Source organism: Eumetopias jubatus, unplaced genomic scaffold (assembly GCF_037043125.1).
Source record: "Eumetopias jubatus isolate StellerSeaLion01/CBP00866 unplaced genomic scaffold, mEumJub1_p1.0 scaffold_6, whole genome shotgun sequence".
Taxonomy (NCBI): domain Eukaryota; kingdom Metazoa; phylum Chordata; class Mammalia; order Carnivora; family Otariidae; genus Eumetopias; species Eumetopias jubatus.
This window is the reverse complement of record NW_028274812.1, coordinates 8,161,809-8,173,682: the sequence shown is the minus strand read 5'-3', so window position 1 is coordinate 8,173,682 and position 11,874 is coordinate 8,161,809. Positions and strand designations below refer to the sequence as shown.

The following is an 11,874-nucleotide window of genomic DNA, read 5'->3' as shown; positions in this document are numbered from 1 at the left end:
AATTTTTTAAACCACAAATTTAGAGCAATTTTTGTTGGAGTGAAACTTTCCCATGTTGGTTTATTAAGCCAACTTCAATACTGCTTTTTATCAAACTCGTCTCAAGATTTTTTTGTAAAAAGTACACATTTGTACTCATTCAGTCTAAATAGGGGAGATTTAGTGATTAATCAGGTTGTAGTTCTGATTCTTCTATTTTAGGTTCCTTTAAAGTCTAACCCAGATGATAATGAAGGTATTTAAAAACTTTTTCACACATGACACTGAAAAGCCAATTTAAAGTTCCTGACATACATTCCAGACAACTTGATATTATTTAACTGTAGTATATCTTTAAGAAAACAGGGTCTCTGCTCCCACTTAATTGTTTTTCAGATCTTTTCTGTTTTGTTTCCCCGGCCCACAATCCCCCTATGTGTTTTGGTTTGATATCATTGTGGAGAAAGGAATAAAATAAAGAAATACAAAGATGAAAACAATTCCCAGCACACCAGTGGCATTGTCCTACGAATTCTGGGAATGGAGTGAGCTGGTGGGCTTTGGTGGGATCTGGTCCCATGGGAAGATTTTAATATAGTAGGACAACAAACTCTATTCGGCTATAGGTCTAAGTTTGTAGGGTTCAAAGGGGAGTAAGGTTGAGTTGCATGGGCTTTGTGGTGAATGGAGGAATCTCTGGTCTGGACTTGTATCTTCACAGCAAGGCCGTGGCAATAGTGGTCTCTTCTTAGTTTAAGGGAATGTCTAGTTTCTTGACTTGGAGGTAAATCATCTTTTCTTTATTTTTTCTTGGTCTGCAGTAATAAAAAACATGGAGAGGGGATAAAGAAATTGTGAGGAGGCTGAAAAACAAAATCAAGTGGGTAAGAAATAAATGGAAGAACGAATGGATGTAAGCTTTGACCAGGCACAGTCTTGCAGTGTGTTCTGAGTGGTGATTCCTAAAAAGAAAAGTGACAGAGCTTGGTGAATAACTTATGTGATGGAACAGTTCCAAAAATGCTCTTCTGGGAATGGGACTTGCCTATGTTCCTTATTTAAGGTGATCACTTTTCTATGTAATGAGAGGATGCAGGTAATGACGACATTTAATCTTATATTGATTAAAAATGATGATTGCAAAATCTAGACACCGTTGTCATTAGTTCTTGTAAATACAATTTTAGAAATTATTCTTACCAATGCTTATTTATTTTTCAACACCTGAGCAAGTGAGAAATCAAATTGCAAATCTTCTCAATCATCTTATCTTTATGAATACTGGGAAGTTGCTGATCCTCATGATAGAAATTCTGCTTTCTTCATCCTGCTGTTCCCAGACATGCCCTTTGGACATGCTTTGCCTGATAATAATATTGAAATCTGGAGTGGGGCTGCCCCCGTGTCCCCGAGCTCCTCACAAAATTTCCCTCGCCTCAGGGTGTTTAGTCCTGCCTCAGCTTCTGGGCCAGCCTGAGACAGGGAGTATAGCAGAAGCCCACCCGAATCCCCTGGCAGCGCTGGGGTTCTCTCAGCCTCCAGATGTAGGGGCCCAAGGAAGTCGGTGGTGCTCCCAGGGTCTCTATGCCAACAACAGTAACAGCAAAAGCAGCAGCAGCAACAACAGAAATAACAATAGCAATAGGAACACCAGCAACAACTGGAATAACACCAACAGCAATAATAGTAACAACAGCAACAACAGCAGCAGCAATAGTAACAATGGCAACAACAGCAGCAACAACAGTAACCACAGAAACAACAGGAAAAACAACAGCAACAATAATAATAACACCAGGAACCACAGCAGCAACAATAGTGACAACTACAGGAACCACAGCTGCAGCAGCAGTAACAACAGCAGCAGCAACAGTAACAAGAGCAACAATAGCAACAACAGCAGCAACAATAGGAACAATGACAGCAGCAACAATAGTAACCACAGCAATAACAATAGCAGCAACAGTAGTAACAACAGCAACAGGAACAATGGCAGCAGTAATAGTAATAACAACAACCACAGCAGCAACAATAGTAACCACAGCAACAATAGCATCAACAACAGTAACAACAGAAACACCAGCAGCAGCAACAAGAGTAACAACAGCAGCAACAACAATAACAACAATAGCAACAGCAACCATAGTAACCCCAGCAACAACAGCAGCAGCAACAGTAACAACGATAGCAACAGCAGCAGTAGTAATAGTAACAACCGCAACAACAACACCAACAACAGCAACAGTAGCAGCAACAATAGCAGCAGCAACCATAGTAACCACAGCAACAATAACAGCAGCAGCAACAGTAACAACAATAGCAACAACAGCAACAATAGAAACAACAGCAATAATGGTAACCATAGCAACAGCGGGAGGAGCAATGACAGTAACCACAGTAGCAACAATAGCAACAAGAGCAGCAGTAATAGTAACAGCAGCAGCAGCAGCAACAATAGTAACCACAGCAACACCAGCAGCGCAGTAATAGTTACAATAGCAGCAACAACAGTAGTAACCACAGCAAAAACAGCAGCAATAACAACAGCAGCAGCAACAGTAGCAATAATAGCAACAGCAGCAGTAACAGTAACAACAGCAACAACAGCAATAATAGCAGTGACAACAGGAACAATGACAGCAGCAACAATAGTAACCATAGCAACAGCAGCAGCAATAATAGTAACAATAGTAACAACAGCAGCAGCAACAATAGTAACCACAACAACAGCAACAGTAGTAACCACAGCAACAACAGCAGCAATAACAGCAGCAGCAACAGTAGCAACAATAGCAACAACAGCAGTGGTAATAGTAACAGCAGCAACAACAGCAACAATAGCAGCAACAATGGCAACAATGACAGCAGCAACAATAGTAACTGCAGCAACAGCAGCAGCAGCAATAATAGTAACAACAGTAACAACAGCAGCAGCAACAATAGTAACCACAACAATAGCAGCAACAGTAGTAACCCCAGCAACAACAGCAGCAATAACAGCAGCAGCAGCAGCAGCAATAAGAGTAACAACAGTAACAATAGCAGTAGCAACAACAATAGTAACCACCACAACAATAGCAACAGTAGTAACCCCAGCAACAACAGCAGCAGCAACAGTAGCAACAATAGCAACAACAGCAACAATAGCAGCAACAGCAGCAGCAACAATAGTAACCACAACAACAGCAACAGTAGTAACCACAGCAACCACAGCAGCAATAACAATAGCAGCAGCAACAGTAGCAACAATAGCAACAACAGCAGTAGTAGTAACAACAGCAAAAATAGCAGCAGCAACAGTAACAACAGTGGCAACAACAGGAACAATGACAGCAGCAACAACAGTAACCGCAGCAACAGCAGTAGCAGCAATAGTAATAACAGCAGCAACAGCAGCAGCAGCAACAACAGTAACCACAGCAACAGCAGCAGTAGCAGCAATAGTTAACAACAGCAGCAACAGCAACAGCAGCAACAACAGTAACCGCAGCAACAGCAACAGTAGTAACCACAGCAACAACAGCAGCAATAATAGCAGCAGCAACAGTAGCAACAATAGCAACAACAGCAAGGGTAATAGTAACAGCAACACTGACAGCAACAATAGCAACAATGACAGCAGCAACAATAGTAACTGCAGCAACAGCAGCAGCAGCAATAAGAGTAACAACAGTAACAATAACAGTAGCAACAACAATAGTAACCACAACAACAGTAGCAACAGTAGTAACCCCAGCAACAGCAGCAGCAGCAACAGTAGCAACAATAGCAACAAGAGCAGCAGTAATAGTAACAGCAGCAACAACAGCAACGATAGCAGCAACAGCAGCAAGGATAGCAACAGCAACAATAGTAACCCCAGCAACAGCAGCAGCAGCAATAATAGTTAACAACAGCAGCAGCAACAATAGTAACCACAATAACAGCAGCAACGGTAGCAACAATAGCAACAACAGCAATAATAGTAACAACAGCAACAATAGCAGCAGCAACAGTAACAACAGCGGCAACAACAGGAACAATGACAGCAGCAACAACAGTAACTGCAGCAACTGCAGCAGCCCCAGCAACAGTAACAACAGCAGCCATCGCAGGAGCAGCAGCAGCTGCGCTGACTGACCGCTAAGAACCCCAGCGTGGCCCAGGCCCCTCCCTGCACTCACCCCCGCCCCGCCTTGTGAACTCAGCCCCCTGGAACCTGGCTGCCAGGACTGGCTTTGTCACTCACTGGCCTCCTGGGTGAATCTTTGATCTTTGCTGCCTTCATTTTTTTCAGCTGTCAACGGGGCTACTAATGACAGTACCTGTCCTGCAGGGTTGTCGCCAGGATTAAATGGGGCAGCTCGGGCGCGGGGCTTCGGAAGCACTAGCTGAAGGCTCTGAGTGAATGTCAGCTACTGTTACCCAATCTTACAGACAAGGAAACAGGCGGAAGGGTGAAATAAGGGGTACATCAGGAAATGCCCAGGGATCTCTGTGTAACTAAGACGGGCTGTGGGTGCTGGGGAGCCGGAGGACTTGGCGGGGGAGGAGACCTGTTTTGGCGCCTCTCCCTCAGTGTCGGGGGACGCTGGGCCTGGGTCACCTCTGTGTCCCGCGGGCCGCCCCTGCTCATCTGTGCCTGCAGTGGGGCCCTTTAGCAGCCCAGCCTTGGGTTCACCTCCCCACTCTCCTCTGCAGCCGCGAGCCTCACACAGATCTGTCTTCCATCTTTGAAAGGTGAGCTGGGTTATGGAATACAGAAAATAGAAAAGCGCAAGCGCAAATCTTCAGAGAAGTGTTTGTGGATCACATGAAGAGAAGGCATATAAACCAACAACAGCATTAATCTTTGCTTTGCCCGATGAACCAGCCTGATGGGAAGCCTCTTACAAGTACACGTTTATGTGTCTATCACGGAGCTGCGCTTCCCTTTCTCAAAACCATTCAGAATATATTTTAAAATTTGATTTCCACTCAGTTGTCTAGTTACCTGCTTTACAAAGCAGCTATGAAAACTTCTATGGATAATACAGTGGCTATTGGACATTTTCAAAGTGCCAGGCTCTTCCCATGCATGTATCTCATTACAAAAATCCAGTGAGTAGAAACCATTGTCCCCATTTACAGATGAAGAAACCAAGGCTTAGAAGAGTTAAGGCCGCATGATGGGAAATGTCAAGACCTGGCCTATCAGACTCTACAGCTCATGCCCCTGCCCACCACACCTTACCACCTTCCCAGCACTGGAGCTGGCTGCACAAGCCTGGAGAGCCCATGATTAGCAATGCTGTAGAAGGAACTCAGCATTTAGTCCACAGCTATATGGGGAGCATCTGGTCTGTACGTGCCAGGTACTGAGCTGAGTCCTGGGGAGACGGCAGTAAATGGGGTACAGTCTGTCTTCAAGGGGAGGCTTGTGTGCATGGGAAGCTTCCCTGAGATAGGGGTACCAGGGGGCAGTTGGTCTAGATCAAGGATCTCAAGCTCAAATGTCTGCATGCACCAGGCAGAAAAACCAAATGTGCTAGGCCCGAGATAGTGGGGAATGTGGCACTGTGACCTCCCCCAGCAGACATGCCCTTCCAAACCCTCAGCCCCCTCTCAGCTCCTGCAAGCCAGCAGCAAGAGGAAATGCCTGCGCCAGGTTACCAAATCTTCTGAATTTTTTTTAAGAGATCCTGGAAATCCAGTTCATGTGGAATTTCCCACTTTAAAAATACCACGTGGGTCAAGCAAAGCCCTTGAGGCCCTGATATCCTGTGGGTTGCCAGTGTGTGACCTCTGGCTGAGCTCAAAGGCCTCTTGTAATGCTGAGCTCCAAGCTCTAGGACAAGCCTCAGACCATGGCAATTCTTCCGTAGCCACATCTGCTCGGGTGCTGAGTATGTTAAATGGGAACAATGTGTAGAATGGATAAAATTCAGTTCAGCTCATGGTGTCAGTAGGCCGGAACTGGAGTATAAATAAAATGAATAAAAACATCTAAGCATACTGCATAAAGAAACTTGTGGACAGTGTGTCCTATGTTTCTCTTCACTAGACTTTCTTAGGTTTAATTTTTGAATAGGTTTATATGGTCCAAAATTCGGAAAGCAGAAAAAGGTATGCACTGGAAATCCCTCCCCCCTGTTTTCCAAAGCCTCTCATTCCACAAACAGCCAATGTTCTGGTTCTTGCATATTCTTCCAGAGATACAGGTAAAGATAAATATATATATATTTACATATATATATTTATGGATATATATTTACATTTATTTATGGATATATATTTACATTTATTTATGTATGTATATTTACATTTAACACACATATATTTTTTTCATTCCTTTTATAGAAATGGTAGAATATATACTTTCTATATTTTCCTTTTTTAAAATTTATTTATTTATCTATAAAGTAGGCTCCATACCCAGCATGGAGCCCAACATGGGGCTTGAACTCATGACCCCAAGATCAAGACCTGAACTGAGATCAAGAGTCAGATGCTTAACAGACTGAGCCACTCAGGTGTCCCCCTTTTTTAAATTAGTAATGTGTCTTAGAGGAATTTCCTTATCAATGTATATAAAGCTGCCTCATTCTTTTTAATGGCTGTATGGTATTTTATTGACTGACATACCGTAATTTATATAACTGGTCTCCCAATCCATGGGTATTTAGGTTGTTTCCAATCTTTTGTTACATACAAAATTGTCCTAAATGGTAATCCTGTACATGTGTCATTTTGTATGTGTAAATTCCTGGAAGTGTGGAATTGCTAGGTATAAAGAAATACACAGGGGCACCTGGGTGGCTCAGTCGTTAAGCATCTGCCTTCGGCTCAGGTCATGATCCCAGGGTCCTGGGATAGAGCCCTTCACCGCGGGGAGCCTGCTTCTCCCTCTCCTTCTGCCCCTTCCCCCGCTCGTGCTCTTTCTCTCTCTCTCAAATAAATCAAGTAAAATCTTTAAAAAAAATAAAAATAAATAGCCATTTTTGATCCTCTTGTCATATTGCCATCATAGAGATTTCAGATGTGTACTCCCATTGGCAACATAGGATGCTGTTTACCTACATTCTTCCCCAACACAATGTTACCAAGTGGTTTGATCTTCAACAATCTAAGTTGTGAGTAGTACAGTGTTCATTGGACCTTCTCTCACTATGTAGGAAATGAGCATATTTTCATATCTTTAAGAGCTTTTTTTATTTTCCTTTCACTGAATTATGTGTTCAAGTCCTTAATCCATTTTTTTCTTTTGTGTGGCTCCTCTTATGGATTTGTTAGAGCTCCTTATATATTAAGAAAATTAGCCCCTTGTAGAGGAGTAAATATTTTCTCCACATGTGTTGTGATTATTTTTTTAAGCTTATGTTTGTTTTTCAATAGAATTCTTTATTTGTATAAAGGCAAACTTACTGATCTTTTTAAAAATTGGTCCTGGATTTTTTTGCCGTACTTACAGAGAGACCTTCCCCACTATGAAAGTATAAGGGTATTCTTCTATGGTATGTTCATTATTTTACTGTATCTTTGTATTTTCTAGTCTTTGATTTTGTGTGACTTGATCTCAGTGAATGGTATGAGGTATAAATTCAACCTCATGTTTTTTCCAACTGGCTACAGAATTGGCGCAGACCTGTATGGAGGAATTTCAGCTTCCTACCTCTGCATGTTTTCAGCTTCGTCAATAGTCTCAGGTAAAGCCTTCCCTTTGGTCTCCGGGAGCAGCAACACCAGTCCCCCAGCAACCAAGCCAACCACCGCTGGAAGCCAAACAGATGCTAATTACATTAGGAACTAAAACACGAAGGCCTTATAATCAGAACTCCCCTTACTTCTTAAAAAAAAAAAAATTATTTTTTGTGATTTTTCTATACTTACAGATTTCTTTGCTATCTCTGACTGTCCTATAAATATTTTGCTGATTCCAAACTCCATTGGATTACAATTCCTTATAGGGAGATGAAATACTCAACATTTTGAGTCAAGGTTATTCTAGGCTAGAGAACATTGCCATAATATTAAGATACATTGGAGTTAGAAAATAACTCTGAAAAAAAAAATCAACTCTTAGGAAAGGAAGAACATAACCCTGCCAATATAAAGCACTTAGTAATGAGAATGAGTCAGAAACTTGGAACATGACTAGCACCCGGAAGTAGGGTATCATATATCATTGCATCACAGCATTTAAAAAGTATAGCCAGGCCTACACTTTTAGTTCTAATTCAGGTGTTTGAGAAATTCCTTTTGTTCCTTTTTCCTTTGTCTCCAGCTGTAATTTTTTGCACATGCTGGGGAGTCATAGTAAACATTAGAGTGTTTATGTGTCTTTAAATTCCCATTTCCTTTTTGGAATTTTAAGGTTACATTTTATGTTTTGCGATAATCGAATGCAGGAAGTAGATGTGGGGTCTTCACTGGTTTTGGAGTTCCAAAAAAATGCACACTGGCCGTCTGTTTTTACATCTTTACAAAATGACAGGGATCGAGGCCACAGAGCTTAGTGGTTCAGGACGCTGGTTGTAGCTCTGGGTGCCTGGGATCCGGTTCTGAGCCCCCCCACTCACTGGTCTCAGAGCCCTGGGAAGTTCGGTTCCAGACTCTTGGCCATAAAGTGGCGTGATATTCCCACCTCGCATGCTTGTTGGCTATTTCAAGACCACAATCAGTACACCACTATTGTGGGCAAAAGAAAGGGAAATGAGTAAAAATGGAAAAGTATTTGTTTTGTTTCCTGCTAGCTACTCAGATTGGTGAGAAAAGAAGACGGAACTACAAGCATCGATAACAGTGGGAGTTGTCTTTGAGTTTACTTGAAACGGTGAAATGCAATTAAAATCCTTGATCTTCAAGATAAAAAGCTTCTGCACAGCAAAGGAAACAGTCAACAAAACAAAGAGGCAACCCACAGAATGGGAGAAGATATTTGCAAATGACACTACAGATAAAGGGCTGGTATCCAAGATCTATAAAGAACTTCTCAAACTCAACACCCAAAAAACAAATAATCAAGTCAAAAAGTGGGCAGAAGATATGAAAAGACACTTCCCTGAAGAAGACATACAAATGGCTAACAGACACATGAAAAAATGTTCATCATCATTAGCCATCAGGGAAATTCAAATCAAAACCACATTGAGATACCACCTTACACCAGTTAGAATGGCAAAAATGGACAGGGAAAGAAACAACAAATGTTGGAGAGGTTGTGGAGACAGGGGAACCCTCTTACACTGTTGGTGGGAATGCAAATTGGTACAGCCACTTTGGAAAACAGTGTGGAGGTGCCTCAAAAAGTTGAAAATAGAGCTACCCTATGACCCAGCAATTGCTCTACTGGGTATTTACCCCAAAGACACAGATGTAGTGAAAGTAAGGGCCATATGCACCCCAACGTTCATAGCAGCAATGTCCGCAATAGCCAAACTGTGGAAAGAGCCGAGATGCCCTTCAACAGACGAATGGATAAAGAAGATGTGGTCCATATATACGATGGAATATTACTCCGCCATCAGAAGGGATGAATACCCAACTTTTACATCAACATGGATGGGACTGGAGGAGATGATGCTAAGTGAAATAAGTCAAGCAAAGAAAGTCAATTATCATATGGTTTCACTTATTTGTGGAACATAAGGAATAACATGGAGGACATTAGGAGAAGGGGGGGAAAATGGAGGGGGGGGAATCGGAGGGAGAGACGAACCATGAGACACTATGGACTCTGAGAAACAAACTGAGGGTTCTAGAGGGAGGGGGGTGGGGGGATGGGTTAGCCCGGTGATGGGTATTAAGGAGGGCACGTACTGCATGGAGCACTGGGTGTTATACGAAAACAATGGATCGTGGATCACCACATCAAAAACTAATGATGTATTGTATGGTGACTAACGTAACATAATAAAATTTAATACAATAAAATAAAAATAAAAATAAAAATAAAATAAAATAAAATCCTTGATCTTTCCCAGGGGAAGGTGAATCCCTGAGGGAGGGTCCACAGAGGCTCGTCTAGGTCTGGACCTGGCATTGCATTGTTAAAAGATCCTTAGAGAAACACGAAGTCTCTGTTCTCCACCTAGAAATGTCTCACTGACCCATCGATCACTCACTGCCCACCTAAGGAAATGACCAAGGTTGAGGTGTCTCCACCTTCCCCCTTGGAAGGAAGGAGTCCAGAGGGTGTTGTGGTACTTCCCCAAGATGGAAAGAAGGCTCTGCGCAGGTCCCTCAGCCAGTGTTGGGAGAGGAAGATGGCCAGGGTCCCCGAAGTGGTACCAGCCACCCTGTTGCCAAATCATGCTTCTGCCAGGATAAAGAGCTCGTGTTCTATCAACTTTGGCCATCTTACTATTACTAAGTCACAGCATAGAGAAATTCATTGGGTCTGTTTTGAAGGTGAGTTTTACTGGCAGCGTGGAACATTTGCTGGCCCATCTACAGAAGTGGAAAATTTCCCCCTCACAAATCCCTTGAGAAGAGGAATGAGCAGAGGTACTTGTATGTGACAATGCATGGCATTAGGAGAAAAGCCATCCGGGTGCGCCCCCAGTGTGCAGAGCGTCTTGTCCTCCCTCCCCTCAAATTAAGTGAGGGTTGTAGGCCCATGGGGAAAACTTTTATTTTTGTCAAATTAAAAGCAGCTCCCAGTGGGTCTAAAAGAAGACTGAGCTGGGTGCGTTGAGGCCTTCTGGCTAACACGAGGAGGCGAATGCTGTATGCATGAATCTGGTCACCCCTCTGCACCCCTCTGTGTGGCACACAGGAGAGGGTCTGTCCCATCGTCCACAGCTGTGGGGAAAGGAATGGACACGAATGAATGGGAATGTCCACAATTCCCAGACCCCTTTCACAGTCTATAGTGGTTATGTTCAACATTGGCCTCTGTGTATTAATTGCTGATAGTTAGATTTGTCCCTGTCACCTTCCATGCTGCAGGTTGGGCAGTGGGGGGAGGGGGGGTTCTGCACTGGTACATTACTTCAGGGTTGGAGGGAAGGGCTGTACCAATCCTCCTTAAATCTAATTGCCCAAGGGATTTGGGGAAGGGGTGCCTGATACCAACACAAGTGCGCCATGACATGAACGCATTTCCTTAATGATGGTCTTTGTTTCCCCTGAGTTTTGAAATCGCTCTTTGCAACATTTTAGCTGCCTTTCTTTGAAGTAATGAAGTGAAAAGTTTTGTATTTTCCCACGTTCAGCCATCAAGGAGGCAGAAAGAGTAAGCTCTGTGACAAAGAGACCCAAGGAGGGGTGGAGATCGGTGAGGAGAGAGTTAGGGGTGTTCTTCAGGCAAACGGCTTTCCACCTCACTCCTTCTTGAACTTTGTACCGCTGAGGCCAGAAGTCCTAGGGGCTCCCACGCTTGGGTCTTAGCAGCTACTAATAGTATTACTTATGCTGGTATTACTAACACCGAGAGTGGTACTAATTACTAGCTGCATTCGGTAGTTGCCAGTAGGCATGATACTTATTTTGAGATGTAACAAAGGAGGCCCCTAGAAAAATAGGTTTTTGTTCAAAGGTATGTCTGAGGGTTTCTCACCAAAAACCACCAGTGGAAGCTCATGCCAGATGTTGGTGAGCCGGTAGACCAGGAACGGCGTGATGATACCACCGATGTCACACATGGAGGAGCAGACAAGGACACCAAGATTCCTGAAATGCAGGGAACTGCTTTAACTTCCAGCTTCTCACGGTACAGTACTTATCCCCTACCCCACCCAAATTAATCCTTCCCCGAGTCACTGAAATGTCTGCAAACTGAAAAAAACGGTGTTCACGTTGTTTTCAACACACACAAATGGTGTATGAGTCATAATTCCACTCATATTCTTGTTGTACTTGTTTTATATTAGCTTTTTGGAGGATTTTTAATGGGGGGGGGCAATTTTCACTTTTTACTTTGGTCATCTGGCTTCC

At 43.1% G+C, this 11,874-nt stretch overlaps 1 protein-coding gene across 1 annotated transcript in view; it reads right to left on the bottom strand.

Annotated features, from left to right (window-relative positions):
- Nucleotides 1-727: 727 nt before the first annotated feature.
- SLC22A2 (solute carrier family 22 member 2) overlaps nt 728-11,874 on the bottom strand; it is a 30,410-nt gene continuing 19,263 nt past the window's right edge. The window contains exons 9-11 of the mRNA XM_028103401.2: nt 11,498-11,610; nt 7,610-7,709; nt 728-794 (exon numbers count right to left, since the gene is read on the bottom strand). Of these exons, the coding sequence (XP_027959202.1) occupies nt 728-794; nt 7,610-7,709; nt 11,498-11,610 (280 nt within the window). The remainder of the gene's footprint in view (nt 795-7,609; nt 7,710-11,497; nt 11,611-11,874) is intronic.